Below are 19,871 nucleotides of genomic sequence, written 5' to 3'. Positions count from 1 at the left end.
GGAGCCATTTTATGATAACTTCCTAAAGAAGGAGTTTCAGAAAGAGCAGAAATTTTTAAAGAGACAGAGGCCCAATTCAAGGCGTTGATTTAGGAAGTAAAAATTTTTTTTAAGTCATATATATACAGCATTTTGTATAACAACTGAAGTTTAACATAATTACTTGATTGTGTTATTAAAATGGCTATATGTACCTGAAAAACACATAATACTGCTCCTTTAATGATGCCGCGTTAACAATCAGGTTCTTATGGAACAGGCCCACAGCATGACACTTCCTCCACCTTGCCTAACAATTATGTAGTGCTTTTTCTATATAGTCACAATTTTATCCACCAGAAGCGTTTGTTGCTGACTATTCTGAGGTGGGAGAAAGTTTTCAAGTGGAAAAACAATAAATAAAACGTCCTACTGTTTGTCCACCTCCAGAGGGGGAAAAAAAGAAATCTGGTTGCGATTTGAAACCCAGATGTGGATATTAAGTCATAATTATGAGAGCATCCTGCTGTAATTTAGGACAGACAAAAGAAAATTATTTGTCCAGGAAGCCATTTTCATATTTGGCAGCCCACGCGCTCCGTTTGTTCCTCAGTCCCCGGCTCTCAATGGGGCCACTCCAGCTGTAATTACTTATTCATCACTGACCATGAAAGCTCTCCAGCGTTTTTTTTTCTTTGTTTTTTTTTTTCTTGTTCTGAAGAGAGCTGCCCTGCTCCGCTGCTCATTAGCCGCACCACCAAATTTAGCTTCTCGCTCATCCTGCATCTGCCCACTCTGAGCTTTCTCATGTTTGCATAATTGACACATCCACTGTGGTTCGTATTTAGGATCGAATTAATTAAACGGAAAGTAGTGTAAACATATTAACTGAAATGAGAATCTGTCAAAGAGTCGGCGCCCGGATCTCAGAAGTGACGTGGTCCGTCACGTCAGCCTGGAGCTCTGTAATTGTTTTCAACACGCTGTCCGTTTCTGTCCTCAGGGTCCTAAAGGAGAGGCGGTGGGCTCCATCACGCAGCCGTTACCCAGCAGCCACCTCATCTTCCGCGCCGCATCAGAGTCTGATGGTGAGAGACGGACTGTCATTCACACATCAATCTCTGACTCTGCCGCTAAAGTAAAACTGACCGACCCGACCCAATGCTGTCATTAAGAAATGAATCAATTAATCGCATGATGAATATAAATGAGCTGAATAATTTCCATTAAGAGGATTTCATATTTTTTGAAGGACAATTTTGTTTTCAGTAATTTCACTGTAAATATTTGTCTTCCAGTGCCAGTATGGAGTGTTATGTACAAAATGAAAGTTTATTGGAAATTACTAATGTTTGCCATTATCTTTATATTAGTTGAAAAAGCTCTCAAAACTACAGGATTGTTGTTTATCGCAATAATTTCTGGGACAATTTATCGTCCTGCAAAATTTATCGTGACAAGCCAAGCATAGAGTTAATATGTCTGTGCTCTAAGTAAATCCACAAAAGTCTTCACACTGCTTTAACTTTTGCCCATTTTGTTTTGTCAGAACCTCAAACTTCAGTGTGTTTAAATGGGACTTTTATGTGAGTGAGTGTGGGAAAATAGATGCTTTAAAAACATCACAAAATTCAATAAAATGTCTTTTTTGAGACTAACAAAGCTAATTGAGGATTTACCCAAAATATATGTATTTTTTCCTACACTTAATGTTGCTTTAGTGCAAACTCAAACATTTATTGCGCTGTCCATGGTGCTGAATCATGGAGAACCGTTCCATCTTGCTCCAGAGTCTCTCTCCGTGGTGCTGGAATGAGTCAAATTGGATCACTATTTCAACCAGTAAGGTTCATAGGGTCTACTTTTTGAACATTTGAACACTTTACAAGAAAACATATTTAAGTTGATAATCGCCAAACAGATTCTGACCTTTGTTAGTTTTTAACTTATTTAGGTTACTTTTCAAGAAATCTAAATCTATTTCTTGGTTTAGAAACCAACAAATACTTTAATTCTACTTTTTGGATAATATAAAAAGTTGAACTGTCCTAACATAAAATGCTTAATGGAAAACAATGTCATGAATTTGTCCAATAAAAGGGAAAAGTTATGCTTTTTCTGCATCATTGAGAATCTATAAATACAGTAAAATATGCAGTTTTATTCTAAAAGATCCTATGAAAGTTAACACTATGTCCATCATGCAATTGTTTTCATCTGATTGTGAAGAACAACTAATTCCTCTGGTCACACACCTCTATTTTGCATTTGTTAAATCTTTACATTCCACTTATCCCACAATCCCGTATTGAGGAAAACCGTTCCAGGAAGGGGCATAAAACACATTTATTTGAGTTACGATAATCCAAAGTTAAGTTTCTTTTTAGTGTAGCACCTTGTGCGGTTTTGTTCCTGACGTGTGGGTGTGTAATTGGGCTGGTTTCACTCAGGTCGATGCTGGATGGACGCCTTGGAGCTGGCCCTGAAGTGCTCCAGCCTGCTGAAGAGGACCATGATCCGGGAGGGGAAGGAGGACATGAGCACCTTGTCCACTGGTGGAGACCACTCCATTAACTTCTACAGCCTCCTCAGAGCCCACAACATCCACGGTTTCCAGTGAGCAGCACCAGTTAGCGCACACGACCTACACTGCTGGACAGAAAGCATATAGGGTTGACTTCACAACACATAATCAGTTGCAAAATAGTTTAAAAAACATTTATCCTTGACATAGTTATGAAAGAATCCAGGGGATCCACTTATTGATTATTGACTTGGAGAATCTGTTTCCCTTCACACCCGAACCGTCTTGTCTCAGGTTCAACGACAGCGACCACCTAAAAGACCCGGACCTGTACTCAGACAAGTCGGACCGGGAGGGCGAACAGGACCACGAGGAGTCGGACCCCGAGGCCCTGGAGAAGAGCGAGGAGAGCGACAGCGACACGTCAGAGCGCCAGGACGACTCGTACATCGACCTGGACCCCAACGAGCACCTGCGGGAAACCCCGTATATGGAGCAGTCGCACGAAGAGCTGGGGGAGGTACGGCTTTACATTAAACTTTCATTATACCCTCAAAGGATTTCAACCATTTTCATCTCAATCTTGAACTGTAGAATCATACAAACACTTCTTTCTAATGTTTCTATGCAACATGACTGTCTGTGATCATAGTATCTGCAATTAGCTCTGTCTAAGAGACTCAAGTGAGTCAATGGCAAGTGTGAAAGTGCTAACTCATTTCCATTCTGAGAGTCTATCAGCGTACAAATGAAACACTTGGTGTAAGCTCAATGAAACCTTCACATTGACGAGAGACTCAGCAGCCTCACTGGGATTTAGTGTTGGTACAGTACAGCTAGTCGGTTTTGGTTGTGCATGTTTTAGCTGACGTCATCGACTTGCTCCCTTTCAGGCCGGCGAGGCTGCACAGACGGAGACCGTATCCGAGGAGAACAAGTCTCTGATCTGGACTCTGCTGAAGCAGGTGCGGCCAGGCATGGATCTGTCCAAGGTCGTCCTGCCCACCTTCATCCTGGAGCCAAGGTCCTTCCTGGACAAGCTGTCCGACTACTACTACCACGCAGACTTCCTGTCCGAGTAAGAGCTTCCTGTGTTTTCTGTTCAATAAATCCACTGTCAATGGAGAAGACGCGGTTGTTATGACAACATGGCTCAGGTAAGAAGTCGATGTTTCTCGTTCCAGAGCTGCAGTTGAAGAGAATGCCTATAACCGGATGAAGAAGGTGGTGAAATGGTACATCTCTGGATTTTACAAAAAGCCAAAGGTCAGTTTGACTCACTTCACGTTGAGTTATGTGTATTTTTTTTATTTTTTTGTATTTATTTTGCTCTGCTGAATCATGCTTTTGCTTTAATCCACAGGGGTTGAAGAAGCCGTACAACCCTATCATTGGAGAGACATACCGATGCATGTGGCTCCATCAGAAGACCAACAGCAAGACTTTTTACATCGCAGAACAGGTACCAGCACCACCAGCAGCAGCTTATATACAGTACTGATGAGAGTTTTACATTGGGATGAATATTACATTCATTGGCTGGTTGAAATGATTCATTGTTAACTTCCATAAATTAGACTTGTCCAAGTTTCAGTCATCTGCAGCCATTATTTTAGCAAGGCGACTATATCTGAAAAACTTTCTATGTATGGGTAGGTCGGAAGTTGTTCAATAGATTACAAGCAGTGAAAGTTGAAGAGAAATGTTGAATTTTCATGACTCTTTTGTAAGATGCACCATTTGGGACCTAAAAGAAGAAAGTGTATAGCCAAATCAAGTTGCCTTGTGGGTAAAAACCTTCTCTTCCCAGGTTTCTCACCATCCGCCAGTGTCGGCCTTTTATGTCAGCAACAGGAAAGACGGGTTCTGCCTCAGCGGCAGCATCCTCGCCAAGTCCAAGTTCTACGGTACAAACGACCTCAGCCGTCTTAATCCTCGCCTCGTTAACATTCTCAGAGCACTGATGAGTTTCCACTCCCATTCCAGGAAACTCCCTCTCAGCCATTTTAGACGGAGAGGCTCGGCTCACCTTCCTCAACCGAGGGGAGGACTACGTTATGAACATACCCTACGCTCACTGTAAAGGTCAGAGCGCCTGCCACAAACCTTTGTTTAACTGCGCATCTAGCTGATCTTGTATTGACTGGAACATCTTTTTATATCAAAGGCATACTGTACGGAACCATGACCTTGGAGCTGGGAGGTCAGATCACCATTGCGTGTGAGAAAACGGGCTACAGTGCTCAGCTCGAGTTCAAACTGAAGGTACGTTTGCGAGACTCATGGCGATCATTGTAGAGTGGGAGATGGTCAGTGTAAAATTAGCAGAAATGTTTCTTACGCAATATCTCTGATTGTCTCGCTCCTCCATCAACATTCCCACCCATCCCACCTCTTTTCCCAACCTTGTAACCCAACTCCAACCCCACCATTACCAACTGCTTTACCCTGTCATGAACCAGCGGCAGGTATGTGCAGGACAGGATAGGTGACTTTAGTGCAAGCGGTTTATTCCTATCACTCGTTTATTCAAAGCAGTGAGTCTGATCTTAGTGCTTCAGTAGGAAAAAAAAAATCTAATTAACTAAAAATGCGGTTAACAGGGCAGATCAGCAGGATTTCTTGTCAGATTATGAATCTCTTTTCAAGCAGCATCGGTAAATATTTAAAGAAAATCAATTTAAAAGATAAAAAATCATTATAAAATGCTTCTTCAAAGTAACAACAGTAAGTCCATTTCTTCTCTCTGGTTTTACTGTCCTGTGCTTGTCCTCCATTTTGTGTCCTGTCCTCCCTCGTCCTTGGTTCCTCTTGCGTCCCCTTCGCCTCTTGTCCCTCGTCTTGCTTGTCTTTTTTAGCCGTTCCTGGGCAGCAGCGATTGTGTCAACCAGATCTCTGGGAAGATCAAGCTGGGAAAGGAGGTCCTGGCTACTCTAGAGGGACACTGGGTATGACTCCACCTATTGTTCTAAATAACACCAAGTATGTTTTTTCTTGCTTGTGATATTCATTTTGTTTTAGTAGCTTGAATGTGTTTATTTAGATTTCTGTTGTTTTGTAAGGCTGTAGACAAAGATTTGAGAGGAAGCAGGGAACAAATCATAGCTTCACGAGCTAACTTTGTCAGTATTTTGCTAATGTCGAACAAAACACAATTTAGCAATTACGTTGTTTCCACTAAATAAGACACGCAATTAAAATCACACGTGATTAAGTTTGTTCACAGGATAAGTTATTAAAAATCATCCTTCTAACACTTCCTAAACTTCGTCTTGTCGTCTTGTTTGTCGTTTCCGTCAGCAGTAACATCCGGTTTATAGTCAAATAACTCATGTGACGCCAAAAAAGTGTTACCAAAAAACTTAGGGGTTTTTTCTACATTGGTGTATTAAGCAAAATGATTTTTGTAATTCCAATTTGAACAATTATATGGTTAATGGAAACCCAGCTAATGACTGTGTTTAACTTTCCTTTCGCAGGACAGCGAGATCTTTATCAACGACAAGAAAACGGGGACGATGGATACGTTCTGGGACCCGACGCCGGAGCTGAGGCAGAACAGGCTGACACGCTACACCGTCCCACCTGAAGAGCAGGGGGACTTCGAGTCAGAAAGGTGCACTTTGATTTATTTAATGAACATAAATAAGAATTCAGAAGAATAACAATTCATCCTCCGCTGTCCTTGGATAATCCTAATCCCTTCTACACTAGAATTCTGCTTTTTAACATTTCTAGACTATTTGAATGAAAGGACAAATGTGAGGGATATCCAAACGGGTTTTAATGTTTTTATGACCGTCCAGGCTGTGGCAGCACGTGACTCGAGCGATCAACAACAAGGACCAGACGGAGGCTACCAATGAGAAGTTCATCCTAGAGGAAGCTCAGAGGAAGGCGGCCCGGGAGCGCAAAGCCAAATGCGAGGATTGGATCCCCGCCCTGTTCGAGCAGGACCCTGTCACCGGAGAGTGGCATTACAGATATGCCGAGTGAGTGGCTCCTCTGTGGCCCCGCACAACAGCCAGATTAGACATCAGATGGGTGCACCCAGATTCACCACCGCAAGGCCAAAAAATTTTTCTAAACTTTGACTTTTAGCATCTAAGTGTTTGAGGCATTTTGAATGTAGCTTTAAAAAATAGTTACAAAAAAAAGTCATCAAACCTTAATGGATTTCTCTTTAAATTTTTTACCATTTGCTTCTTTGTTTTTTCTTAGCAAAGTGCAAGGCTGCCACCTTCTGGTGGCTATTGTAACTGCAGAGTTATCATGAACAAAGGAAGATTGTGTTGGGTTTTTTTTTTTTATTTTCTCTCACCTTTAGTTTGCTTGTCCCTTTTGATTAATGTTTAATGTATTAGTTCAACATTTATATTGAATTACATATATAAATATATAAAATGTCAAAATCAACATTACTTATGAACAAGATTATTTAGAAGACAGTATTTTCACTCTCCCAGTGAGAATTCAGCTTTAATGTACTCTGAAGAATATGTCATGACAAAGGTGTAAACTAATAACACAGTTCTGCCATGTTGCAAAAAACAGTCTTGGGTGTCGAGCCATTTGTCCAGCCAAACATACAACTAGTTCTCTCTCTGTAAGGTCGGGTAGAAATAGGAACACCATAGAAGTACGGGAGTCATTTCTGGAAAATATAAAGTTGCTGTTGGTTCATAATAAGAACCAACAGCACTTGAACACTTGTTAGAAGCTCGGAAATGGACCACCTCACATTGAATAAGCCAAGTGAGTAAAGTTTATCTGCATAAAAGTGAAATTTAGCTGTAGACATAATCTTATTTTGTGAATAAATATGGGAAATGTAAGGAATCCTAAAACGGAGCCTTGCGGTACTCCAGTTTAGAAACTTAAAGAACAGTTTCTGTCCCTCTTCTTTTGCCTTCTCATTTCTCCGGGTTGTGTGTTTCCTCAGCACCAGGCCGTGGGATCCGCTCAACGACCTGATTCAGTTTGAGAAAGACGGCTGCATCCAGACCAAGGTCCGACACCGCACCCCTATGGTACGTTCTGGCAGTCTTATTAGTCTGAGTAACCAGGGGCCGCGGAGGGACAATTGCAAGTGCCAGGTATGTTGTCCAGGTGACAAAGCATGCCACCGCCTCATCCGTCCTTCACGCATCAGCCGGCGCACCGCCTCCATTGTCGCTTCATCTCTTTGTGCCAACACCTGTCCACTGCCGCCATCATAGTCTGGACTCTTGTGTGCCTTTGTTTGTTTGTTGTTGTTTTTTTAAAATCCATTATTTAAAACTTTTTATCTTACACCGGCTGCTCTGTCACCCTCATTGTTTCATTGTTGTGTCTGCATGACTCATCAAACACTAACTCTTAAAGTAGTTTAAATAAATTTTAGAAGGCGGAAAAATGCTCAGTGTTTAGTAGCCATTTTCCAGATGCAACAACCAGTATGAGCCAGTGTTGCAGACATGCTAACTGTTATTGTTTACATCCAAAAAGTTCACGCACTAGCACAAACGCTGGAGGGGAAAAAGACGATCCTTTTACTCACCATCCATAGCCGCGCTGCTGTGGTAGAGTTCTGTTAACAAAATGAAACTGGAGATGTGTTATTAACTCAGTGCAGTGCGCCATGTCAAAGGAAAAATAACGCAGAAAAACCCCACTGAAGAGCAAACCACTCGTATTCTGCTTCCTTCTCGCTCTACGCCGGCTTTACGCTACACGCAGACCCGTTCCCACAGCAACCGAGAGAGCTGGGGTTATATTTAAATGTTTCAGGATTCAACACCAAAAAACATTCCCGACTTGAAGAGCGGAACATTCAGTCCGTTATGGGCTTACGTTTTCAGGCTCGATGTTTATTTTGCAATTATTAATCAGTGATCAACTGAACCCAGCGGTGATTGATTAGCTGATTTAAACACCTGCTCTGCTGATGATCTGTCATAGAGTTGGTGTGTGGTTTTCCCTTTTTTTTTTTTCCTGAACTGAAACACAAAATTCTGCAGCACATATACATATTAACGTTGTCAAAGTCAAGCTAGCATAACTGATCCTTTTCCCTTGCTATTTTTGTTTTTATTAAAACTTTTTACTGGCCTGCATAATGCGAAAACCTTGGACCTCATCTAGCTGTCAGTTTTGACAAGTAATAGCAAAGCGCTGCGTTTTTTTTTTTTTTTGTTGTTGTTTGTTTGTTTTTTGTTTTTTTTAAATTGTGTTTTTACTATTTAAAAAAAATTAAATTAGGTTTCTTATCATATTTTAACTAAAATATTTAATTCAAGCTGTTTGCAAGTTAGCCCTCATTACTACAAACAGATTCTGTGTCTCAGCTCTCCCCTGGCTGGTTACTTTTGAGTGCTAGCTGTGTGTTGCTATGATTGCACTAACACACCAGCATGTGTCACTTAGCCGCTGTTATCCGTCGACACCGGTGGAGTTTCCTGCACGAGAATCCCGATTTTAACTCTGTTTATTCTCTTTCTTTTTGCCCTTTTATTTGTGTCTTTATCTGCTTTTTGCTGGCTGATAACGTTCCAACTGTTTATCACATATGTTTGTTTGTGTGTCCATCTGCAAATGGCTAATCAGGTAACGGTACCAAAGAGAAAACACAAGAGCGACAAGTCCAAGAGCCCGGAGAGCGGCTGCTCCTCACCAGAACCTGATCGCCATGACTCATCGGGGAGCGAACGTGAGTCAGCCTCATCGAGCATGTCGATATGCATACACAGCTATGTGAATGGGACGATTATACCGCTCAGTGGAGTTCTTTTAGGATTTCTGGGGCGTTTTGTAGTATTTTCTGAAGTTGTAAAATGGATTCTAAACATAAATACATGACGTTTGCACAATGGGCAGCATTGAAAATGCTTCACATCATAGAACAGAGTGAAATTTGTCTCACAATGGTCAAATTCATGGTTATCATCAGTGAAGTAAAGGGCACACAGTGAAAAAAAAAATTAAAGATAAGTTAAAGAATAAATTGTGGACTAAAGCAAAACTTTATGTTTATTAAAATACAAATAAATAACACTTTGAATAATTTGCAGATTCTCCTTAACACATTAAGCAGTGGCAGCATAATGCTGTGGGCATGTTTTCCATCACTAAATAAATGTATGGAATATTAGTCGGTACCCTGATAATGACAAAACGCCGATTTATTTTTCTTTTTTTGTTGCAGGTCACAAAAGCAAGCATAACAGTCGGCTGAGGAAAAAAGGTGCAGACCTCAGCGAACTTCAAAGTGCCATCGACTCCATAAAGCAGACGCAGGAGGACATTAACAGGTGAGGAAGAACTTGACTCGTCCCGTGCTGCAAACGCGTCCCGATGCCTAAACGTTCCTATCTGTTGTTGCAAAGGAGCGTGGCGGCGCTGCGGATGCGTTCAGCGGGCCGGGCGGAGAACACGTCCTTCCTCCAGCAGCGGGACTACGTCGTCATCGCCTGCCTCATCGTCCTTCAGGTTCTCATCAACTACATTTTCAAGTAGCAGCCACAAGGCCTCACCCTGAACTCCTTCTCTCACACACACACACACCGGAGATTTTTAGACGAGCAGACCTCCAGCTCCCTTCTTCTCTCCACTTAACAAACCCATATCTTTGTGTCGTGGAAAAGCAGAAGAACTCGGAAAGAGACCGTTTTTATCGTATTTATTCGCAACCATCACCATTCCAAATCTCCGCGGAGATGCACGGATTTCAAAGAGAGAGGAACAGCGGTGAGGAGATTTCACATGGAAAAAATGGTTCAACTGCTTCTCGGGATTTTATTTTTTGTTTCTGTTTTTTTATTAACTTGCCTTGATGTCTAAGGCAAAGACGGCAGCCGTTTTTTTATTAGCTGTTTCATTATTTTTGCTTTTTTTTTTAAACGGAGTGATGGTACTCTGATGTTTCACATTTCACCTCAAACGACAAAGAAGCTTCTAACACAAAAACAAGGACCACAGGTCAGATTGTAACACATTCACATGAGATCCCTTTAATTTTAGTGCTTCTTTTTTGTTTTCCTGTTTCATCTTGTGTTTAACTGAAGCCTGTTCAGAACAGAAAACAAACCAACGTGATAAAAAAAAGGGAAAGAAAAACAGAGTGGTCTAATGTGCAACTTTTATTTTTGTATGATCAGATCCTCTTATATTCACCCTCGATTCCACATCTGGAAATATAAGACAGTGAGAATAACACAAGGGACAAAAGGAACAGAAGCTATAGAACTCCGCTTTTTACATACAAAGTCGTTGTTTAGAGAAAAAAAAAAGAAAATAGATCACATTTGACACATCCTATGTGTATATTGTAAGTAGCGAACTTTAACCCTTTGGAGACCATTTTTGTCTTACGGCACAAATGCACTGGAAATGTGGGACATTCACTTTGGTATCGACTCAGCATTGAGACAGACTGATGCTCTAATCAAGAAAAAAAAATAAAGATATATATATATATTTGAAGTCTTTTTAAAACACCCCAGTGACCACTGCCCTTTTACTGTCCTAATTTAAGCTAGCCGACCTTCTGGTTGAGATTAGTAATAAAGAATCTTAGAGCGGCACTCTGTCTTCTTAAGCCTAATTTTGTAGTATCGGTAGTTTCTTCAAGCTTAGAGTGAGAACGAATGATTGTTTTTTATGCTCACTATTTTAACATCTCTTTAACAACTTAAGTATAAAAACCTCACATCTAAGTTTGAAAGGGTGCCATTTATTATTATTCTTATTAACAATGTTTCCACCAATCCGGTTCTAGTGTTGAACTACGTCTTGGTGCTGTAGCCGGTTTTTAACTGGCTCAATAGAAAATCCAACAAAATCGAGTCAAAGCACTTCATTCGTCTCATTATCTTCAACCAGGTGTCCTGATATAATTGGTTACTCATTTAAAACTTCATGATTTTATTATTTGTTTCTAAATATTTATCTGAATGTTACGGAACTAATGTTTATATGCAGGCTGATCAGTTTTAACGTGGTAAGCTGATGTTAGGATGCTTCTTGTTGGTTTAAGTCGACACTATTTTAACTTTTTTCCATATTTCGATTTGGTTAATTGTATGCTGTTAGAGATGACAGAAAATGAATCATAAATCTATATTTACCACAGAAAGTAGTGTCTGCACGCAAAGTCGACACCATTGGTTTGATTGAGACCTTCCTGTTTGGAAGCAAAAGTTGATATAAGTCTGAAGTTGAGAACCCTTTCACTTTTAGTTTGTAAGTAATGTTATCAACAGTTTTTCTTCTGGTTGGAAGTACCATTAATATATTGAAGTCCTAATTTAAGTGGTATATGATCTGTGCTAAAGATGAGGCTGATGACAATAATCTAATATCAATTATTTCCACCATATAATTTTTTATATAAAATATCCGACTGCTGGTGTCCATGAGTGCACCTCTAATAATAACTTTGCCAAAAACAACTTATTTATTTATTTTTCTGGAGCTTTAGTTAAAAACAAATGCCAAGCAAGCACCAGCAGCAGTTTAACATGTGAACTTAATTGGTGGGGAATTAGTGAAATAGAAGCATGTGGCAAAAATAGGTTCCAAGTAGACAAATCAAAGCTCAACACTTTGTTTGAACTTCACTGCCTGACTGCAGCAGCTCCGCTGCACATCCGATAAAGAGCATCAGTCACTTCCTCCAGCGCATTTGAGCCTCAAAGTTTCAATATGTAACCTAGAATAGACTCTGTTCTGAGGCTCCTCGTCGGAGCGCATAGACTTGTAGACCTTTTTCTAACCGTCGCCATGTTAAGAGCATTCCAAATGTACAAAAACTTGCAGCCAAGTTGTGTGTTGGAGTAGAAGTCGGTTGGAGTCACTGTGTAAATAATCCGGGTGGGCGACGGCGCCTCCGGAGCGGCACGCGGACACTCTCACTGTGTGCACAAACCGTTTTCCTTCTCCTGTTTGAGTTTTACTAGTTGACGAACATCCTGGTAAGTTTAGCAGCACTGTTTTACTGTGTTTTTATTTATGTCTTCGCCTGTTATGATGTTAGCCTTGTCGACGTTTACATATATCCGATTGCCTCCGCCGTCAGCAGACTGTTAAGCGATGGAAGCTTCGGGACAACAGAGACCGGTAGCATTCGTAGAAGCCAGCTGTACCCCTGGAAGTTACCCGGCTGGCCCGAGTGTATGTGTGTTTGTTTTTTCCCGTGCGTCCTCATTGCCTGAGATGGTAGAATGTTTGGAAATAAGTATGTACCAGTGCCTTTTAAAGTCAGACATGGGCTGAAATGGTAGCTTGAAGGAGGTGGCGTGGGCAGGGTGCAACAGAAGGTATAGTCTGATTTCGGAGTTGGACTGTGGTTGGGTTTACTGTAGAGTTGTAGTGTGGACGGTGCCATATGAAGTCTGACTCCACAGGTAGACACCTGCTACCCGTAGATTCCCAAAGGCCGATCCCCTGCCACAGGAGGAAGAGTGCAGTTTTCCTTCCCGTCTCCCTCTTTCCCTTGTCTTCAACACACAAAACGTGGAGGGAAGCGGCCATCTTTACTGTACGTCATCGTTGCAGTGTCTGTGAAATATCGTTTTATTTATTCCTCTTTTGTATGTGGGTTTATGTTGAACATTTGTTTTTCTGCTCATAGTTTTAGGTGATTGTTCTTTTGTCTTATTTAATGTTTGTTTTATTTTTCAAAAAGCACATGCTTGTTTTTATTTCACTTCACATTAATAGACACACAGGACTGTCCGAACCGGGGCGACTCACTTCCCCACACACGCATCACACACCTTTTTCCTATTCAAGTAATTGAATATATTTACTGTATCGCCATGAAAACTGTAACTTCTCTGAAGTTTATGGTCACATGTAACACAATAAAAACAAATTACATACTTCATTCTGTTGTGTGTGTGTTTAGTTTAGTAGATTCAGTCAATGTTGTTAAAAATGCAGAATTACCAAATCTATCCAAGATATTCCCAGATTAATTTTTTATGTGAATAAAGTTGAGGCAAATATGTTATTCCATTACCTAATCCTTTGATATATTAAAAAAAACTCATTTAGATGTGGTCCTATCGTTGGTCAAGTGAAAACTTGCAGTTTTTGTCAAATTTGCTGATGAAACAAAACAAAAATCAAATAAGAAATTCTTAAAATGTCCATGTTTCTTTAGAGCTTACCTGGCATTGGCCAGCCACCAATATCAAGGCATAACAAGGTTTTAAATCGTTTAGTCTTCACAACTGCTATTAGGTTTTGTTAATAAATCTAAACCACCACCAGAGGGCACCAGAGATCCTTTCTTCAGTGACTTGATCTTTTCAGTCGAGCTGCTGATAATCACTCACTCATCTATCACTATACATTGATATTCCACATTTATTTAAAGTCTCACAAAGAAATCGTTGTGTTTACACATTTCATATACCTCTGGAACATTTTGTATTATTTGGGATTAAAAATAATCTGAAACCATTTCAAATGTACTCAAGAAATCTCCAGTAATATCTAGAATTATTGAATTAGGTCAGGTGTATTCAGCTCAAAGTGGGGTTGGACCTCACTAGTTTACCTCAAATTATTGTTTCCATCAGCCAGCTGTCCCTGTTGTCAGTTCTCCACCCAAGGACATTGACAAAGGTTGTTAAAGCAGAGCTGTCCTTTCTGTACCTCTCAGATAACAGTTAAACATTTGATATCAGTTCATACTCTGTTTGGAGGAGGGAGGAGGAGTAATGGACTGTAATACTACCAACAAAGGGTAGAACAAGATGTAGAAAATGATTAGAAATTAGGTTCAGCCAAAAGCTGTTCAGTTTATTCTCTCTCTTCTCCCTATTACAGATTTCTTCTGTTTTTGCTTTTCATTTATCACGTAAATGTCTCAGATCAATAAATTTTTACATCAAATATAACCTAAGTAAATCAAAAATGTTTTCTTAAAGCGATATGTGACTGCATTTGGGCGATCAGTTTAATGTGTGGCTAATGGTGGGAATGATCAGAGGGGCTGAGTTTTTGCCACCGTCACTCGGACAGGGACTGAAGTAAGGATAGAGTTTCTCACTAAAGTTGCAGCTAGTAAAGGAGAAAATGAGATGTGCTGCCTCAGCATCGTAAAAGGAAACTAGACCCTCGTCGTAATCCACAAAAACCCCCACCTTCTGGGGGTCAGACACCAAAACCAGAGGCATAGAGGGCCCGGTAAGAGCTCTGTAATGGCCGTTTCTTAACCATACAGCCCAGTAGCCGTTTTCAGGGCAAATGGCATTCTCACCCTTCCTGTCGATAGACTCTCGGACCACTCCTAATTCCCATTTAGTTTTCCCTTTAACTTCAACTTCGTAGTAAAATCGCCCTGAGGAGAAACTTTGCTTTCCCAAGACTCCAAAGGCTGACAATCTCTCTGGCTTGTCTGGGAGAACCTGTGTAACATCACTGCATCGTACAGTTTTCCCATCGTCGGACATCACCAGATAGGGGTTTGCAGTATTTGGATCCAGAGTCACGTCCACTCCATACAGCCGGACTCTCGCAAGTTCAATGCGAGCGCAGAGCTTCTTCATCTCTGTTCTGATCGTCTCCAGTTGAACTGCAGCCATCCTCACCGTCGCATCGCAGGAGGACTGGACTCTGACCTTGGTCCAGTCCTTGGCGGTAACTGTCATTGTTGGGGTGTTTTGGAGCAGATGGAAGTGGTCTTCGATTTGCGACATCTGTGTCAGCTCAGCTCTTTTCTTCATCAGCATGGAGATTTCCTCTTCCAGCTCTTTTATGAAACCTTCTGCCTGTTCTTCTGTTGTTCTCTGTTTCTGTACAATCACGTCGATGAAATGATCCAGACTTTTTCTTGCAGAATCGATGAGATCTGAACAGTCCTCCACAACAGCTTCTGTCACTTCCTCCGCATTCTGCTTGCTGAGCTTCACCGACTGCTTAAACTGCTCCATCTTTAGTAATCTCTCCTGAATCATCTGCTCAACACAAACTCTGGTCTTCTCCAGTTCTTTCTTCTTTTCTTTACACTCTTCGGTCAGAGCAACAACCCGATGCTTCTTGTGGTCGGACGTAGCACAGCTTGGACACACGCACCTCCGATCAGTCTTGCAGAACAGCTCCAGAGGCCTCTCATGCTTCCCACACATCATGGTCTCTAGTTTCATGACTGGATTGATCAATTTATGTCTCTTCAGCACTGCAATTCTCGTATGTGACTCCAGGTGAGTATGGCAATAGGCAGTAGCACACTCCAGGCAGGACTTAAAGGCTTTCTGCTTGGGTTCAGTGCAGACATCACACAGAACCCCTCCTGAGCCGGGAGATACTTGTCCTGACAAGATCCTTGCATTCCTGAAGTGAGAAGCCATCTCGGATATGAAGGTGTTGATCCGCAGAGCTGGTCTGGGATCAAACTGCTCCTTACACAGCGGACACTGCTGCCGGCGGCTGATGTTCCAGTGCTTTGTGATGCACGTCTTACAGAAGTTGTGTCCGCATGGTATGGTGACCGGATCTGTGAACACATCCAGACAGATGGAGCACAGAAACTGTTCTTCGGATAGAAAACTGGAAGCAGTCGCCATGTTCACTCACTGGAATCAAAAGGGAGTGGGAGAGCTGTAAAAATAAACAGGAACTCTTCACAACATTGTAACATTACTTTAAAATCCATCAAAATGAATTAGTAAAGAAATTTAGTTGTATAAGAGGCTATAAGAATCTTCTAGAAAGAGGTTTGAGAGGCTTTACTCACCTGTGTTTAAGAACTACCTCAAGTGAGTGAGTGACTTGTTTCTCCTTTAACAGCTCAGTTGCTCCTTTAAAACTCCACCTCTTGTTTCATCTCCTCCCTCAAATGGGATTTTGGTGTCTTGTTGCAGAGGTTATGTAAAACAGAACAATGAATCTCCCATGTCACTGCTGGAGTAAAGAGGACACCAACATTTTTGCTCAGATTCTGCATCTACAGTCATGACTTAACAGATTTGGTGTTGATGCAAATGTTCGTCATATGTTTTTATGATGTGGTGAAGACAGTAAAGCATTTTGTATACTTCAAGCGCTTTTTATTAGCAAATATGTCAATGTTTCCAGTGTTTAACTTTTCTTCTTCATGGCTCCTGTAGTTCTCTCTGGAAGTTGATGCTGGATGCTAGTTCTGACTGGTGGTGACCTATTCTAGTATTTTAGATAGTTGGTTCTACTTATCCACCTTCTTTTTAAGAATCACAGATTCTCAGTGGGGTAAAGGAGTTTCCCAACCATTTCATTGTTGCTAATGGCCTTGTGACACAGTGCTCCATAGGGACAAATCCACAGATCTGTTTTATGAACGAAGTTGTTTTTGGTATATGTTTCGATCCCACTTTTTTACCTGAGATTTTGGGTATAATTAGGAGAAAAACCACACCACAATCTTGGTGTTTACTTTTAGAACCTCCTTACTTCCCTGTAACTCAATCTCTTTTCTTTGAGTTTTTGAAGATCTCAGAGGTTTATCTTGCAATTGTTAGATTCCCAGCAATAATTTCCCTTCATGTGAGGCTAATTTAAGCAAAGTAGTGATTAATTAACCAGTGAATGGACCTTCCAGACACAAGTGTCTTTGTACTACAGTCACTTGAGATACACTCTCAAGTGACTGTATTCTTTTGATTTGATCTACGTATTCTTTTCATTTGTCTTTATCAAAATAGTACGGAGATTATAGTCATTATAGGGTGGTGAAGCCAATTTATGTTGATCATGATTCATTTGTAAAAGCAAAAAAAGGGCAACATCAAAGTGGTTGAGTACTTTTTAAAGATGCTATATTTTGGCTTAAAGTACATGTTTATAGATCCCAACTTAAGTTAAATGTAAGGGAAGTATGAATGATCACCTTTTTGAATATATGTTGAAAGGCAATTTCCAGATCATAATCTGTCCAACAAAATTACAAGAAATAGTCTATTGGAAAGTTAATCTGATGCTTTTCTAATGTCTTGTAGCAGATAGCTGTGCAGCAATCCTAATGTCAGCTTGTTTAGTTTCTGTTCTGATTTATGTTTTTTGTGTTCCATTGCTACTTGGAAATAGAGGGGTGGTTTTAGTGTATATTTCTCTTCCAGGTTCAGTTTTGCATTCCACATTCAGTTATATTTAATACATATCACAGTTTGTCCCAACCAACTATTTTGTACAGTGCTTTCTGTATAGTACAGATTTTTAAGTGACCCTTCAATACATTTTACCTCAGAAAGTTTTTAAGCTTAACCTTCTTAGTGTAGTAATACCTCCAGCATTTGTTTCAACCTCTTCCTCCAAAGCATTTTATTAGCAATCCCCTTTCTTCCCAAATATTACATTTGGTTCATCCCTCTGCTGAATAAGTTGGATATTACTGTTGCTAGGATACATCACCCTCAGGATTTTTCAGCTCTTCTTCAAAGCTTAGAAAGAATGAGAGAGCACAGACGCTGGCTAAAAGGAAAAGCAAAGCAAAATGTTAGAATGGAACAGGAAAAAAATTGAAAGACAGGTTGGTCTTCAAGACAAAAAGGGGGCTGGGGAAGTAAAAATAACAAACATAAGCAAGCATAAGGGTAAGATTCAAAATGATAGGGTGGTGACAGTGGTTTATAGAGGAAATGATAGTAAAGGGGAAGGTGGTAACGATATAGAATAATGAAGAAAACATTCTGGGTTTAAAATATTATATAATCCGCCTTCCTTTTTTTATTGTCATTATCTCCCTTTGGCATTGTCAGTGTCCTGTCAAACTGCGGTTGCTGGGTGTGATTTAATGACTCTGTGAGCCATTTTGATAAAGTAGGTCAGTTAAAAATGCACACACACACACACACACACACACGTTACATTTGAAGTCCATTGTCCTGAGATTCTGCCAAACATCACCAATTGCTTCTTGCACAAGAGTCTGACGTTAGCCATAGAAACCATACCTTTTAAGGATAACAGATCAAATTAATTTCTGTTAGTTGGGTAATTAGCTGCTTTAAAGATGTCTAACTGTATCTTTTTTAAAAACAATGATGTAAATGTCTAATTTATTTTAATCTTGGGGTGGTGGACAATTTAATGTTTTTTTTTTTCTTTTTAAAAATAAAAAAGAATGTTGCAACGAGCGATTAACTTGCTAGCTGGCTAACTAGCCTCCAAGCTAGCTGCAGCAAGTTAAAGAGCAGATTTTAATTGTTGTAAACTAAAAGTAGTAATTTTGTCATTGGATATGTCTGAGATAAAAAAGATTAATAAATTAAAATATTTTAAGACGGGTATACAGTATGTGTTTATGTTTAAGAATTGGTCAACGAAGTTCGCAAGTATTAGTTAGCAATCGCCTTGTTCCATTTCAAACAAATTAAATCGTCAATAGTTTATTAGAAATGTAGGTTAAAGGGTTTGAAGCCATCGGACAGAACGACATGTTATCCCAAATCTCTCTGGCCACCTTTGCAGCTGTATTTGTGGCGAGGCTTAAACGGGTTAACAGACATATAATGAGGTAATCCGCAGTGTTTGCAGTGTTGGTGGGGTTGCACTGGATGCTGGCTCAGCGTTTATCCCCTTGTGGTATCGACAGAGCATAAAGGAACTGCTGCAGCAAGCCGCTCTCATTCATAGCCGGATTAGTGCAACGTGCAATGTCTTTTTATTATGATCTTTCCTCTTCTATTTTCTTTCTTTTCTTTTTTTTTAAACCTGACTGACCCAAACAACAGAGTTTAAGCTGACCTTCAGGGAAGGGCTGCCCATTGAACCTCCTTTTTTAATTTTTAGTTAAATGACCGCAGCAAAGATCTCACCTCAGCGTCTTGCCGCTCATTCACTTCAATGAATGAGAATGAATCATGCCTACAAAGATAACTTTGTCCATCTAGTCCAGACTTGAGCAATCTATTTTTAGAATGACCAATTGCTGTGGGGAACCCCTAGAAGTGCAGCTGTCTCCTCTCATCTCTCCCGGAATGCAAACATTTAGCTGCAGTCCAGCAGCTTAATAATTAATAAACTCCCCGCTCCTGTCTCAGGTGTCCCTCCTTTAGCTGTGCATTGCCATAAAATCAAAAGCTGATCCAACGTTAGCGTGGCCGATGGGATCGTCAACAAAGCCCGGGTCCGCTCAGATTTCACCACCAAAGCTCTTTCTCAGAGCTAGATGTGCACTGGCACTCCTAAGGATCGCTTTCTGCTGGAGCTGCTATTGATTAGTCATTGGATTCAACCAGTCTGCTTTCACTTTGTGCTTCTCCAACTTCCTCGGAGTTGGGAGCAAGTTGGAGAAGCGCTCCTGTACTTGGGCTAAGACAAATCTGCCAATTCCTTTTGCCCATCATGTATTTTGATTCTAGTCAAAGTTCAAAAGTAATTCCCCCTGCCTCAATGACACAGTTAT

The 19,871-nt window shown here is 40.6% G+C and overlaps 2 protein-coding genes across 11 annotated transcripts in view; one reads left to right on the top strand and one right to left on the bottom strand.

The window, feature by feature from the left end:
• osbpl8 (oxysterol binding protein-like 8) overlaps positions 1-13,367 on the top strand; it is a 66,102-nt gene extending 52,735 nt beyond the window's left edge. For 7 of the 9 annotated variants that reach the window (XM_008401354.3, XM_081604035.1, XM_081604037.1 and 4 more), the window contains 16 exons: positions 983-1,067; positions 2,430-2,595; positions 2,798-3,023; positions 3,397-3,581; positions 3,688-3,769; positions 3,867-3,965; positions 4,314-4,410; positions 4,490-4,588; positions 4,671-4,768; positions 5,362-5,451; positions 5,983-6,119; positions 6,310-6,495; positions 7,446-7,599; positions 9,089-9,191; positions 9,687-9,792; positions 9,868-13,367. In XM_008401354.3, coding sequence (XP_008399576.1) covers positions 983-1,067; positions 2,430-2,595; positions 2,798-3,023; positions 3,397-3,581; positions 3,688-3,769; positions 3,867-3,965; positions 4,314-4,410; positions 4,490-4,588; positions 4,671-4,768; positions 5,362-5,451; positions 5,983-6,119; positions 6,310-6,495; positions 7,446-7,599; positions 9,089-9,191; positions 9,687-9,792; positions 9,868-9,997 — 2,043 coding nt within the window. In that variant the 3' untranslated portion in view covers positions 9,998-13,367. The remainder of the gene's footprint in view (positions 1-982; positions 1,068-2,429; positions 2,596-2,797; positions 3,024-3,396; positions 3,582-3,687; positions 3,770-3,866; positions 3,966-4,313; positions 4,411-4,489; positions 4,589-4,670; positions 4,769-5,361; positions 5,452-5,982; positions 6,120-6,309; positions 6,496-7,445; positions 7,600-9,088; positions 9,192-9,686; positions 9,793-9,867) is intronic. The other 2 variants (XM_008401357.3, XM_008401363.3) reach the window with 1 other exon arrangement.
• A 467-nt stretch (positions 13,368-13,834) lies between these two features.
• LOC103459622 (E3 ubiquitin-protein ligase TRIM21-like) lies at positions 13,835-16,335 on the bottom strand. Of its 2 annotated transcripts, none has more exons than XM_008401364.2 (2): positions 16,227-16,335; positions 13,835-16,090 (listed from the first exon to the last, which is right to left on the bottom strand). In XM_008401364.2, exon 2 carries the CDS (start codon positions 16,054-16,056, stop codon positions 14,443-14,445), a length of 1,614 nt encoding a protein of 537 aa, XP_008399586.1. In that variant the 5' UTR covers positions 16,057-16,090; positions 16,227-16,335; the 3' UTR covers positions 13,835-14,442. The 2 variants fall into 2 exon arrangements, with proteins under 2 accessions (XP_008399586.1, XP_008399587.1); XM_008401365.2 differs by having other exon boundaries at positions 13,835-16,065; positions 16,227-16,316.
• Between the last annotated feature and the right edge of the window lie 3,536 nt (positions 16,336-19,871).

Source organism: Poecilia reticulata, chromosome 23 (genome assembly GCF_904066995.2).
Source record: "Poecilia reticulata chromosome 23, P_reticulata-male-v2, whole genome shotgun sequence".
Lineage (NCBI taxonomy): Eukaryota > Metazoa > Chordata > Actinopteri > Cyprinodontiformes > Poeciliidae > Poecilia > Poecilia reticulata.
This window is presented reverse-complemented; position numbering and strand designations above follow the sequence as displayed.

Coding starts and splice junctions, on each gene's coding strand:
- LOC103459622 (XM_008401364.2), bottom strand. CDS start 16,056: ATGGCGACTGCTTCCAGTTTTCTATCCGAAGAACAGTTTCTGTGCTCC.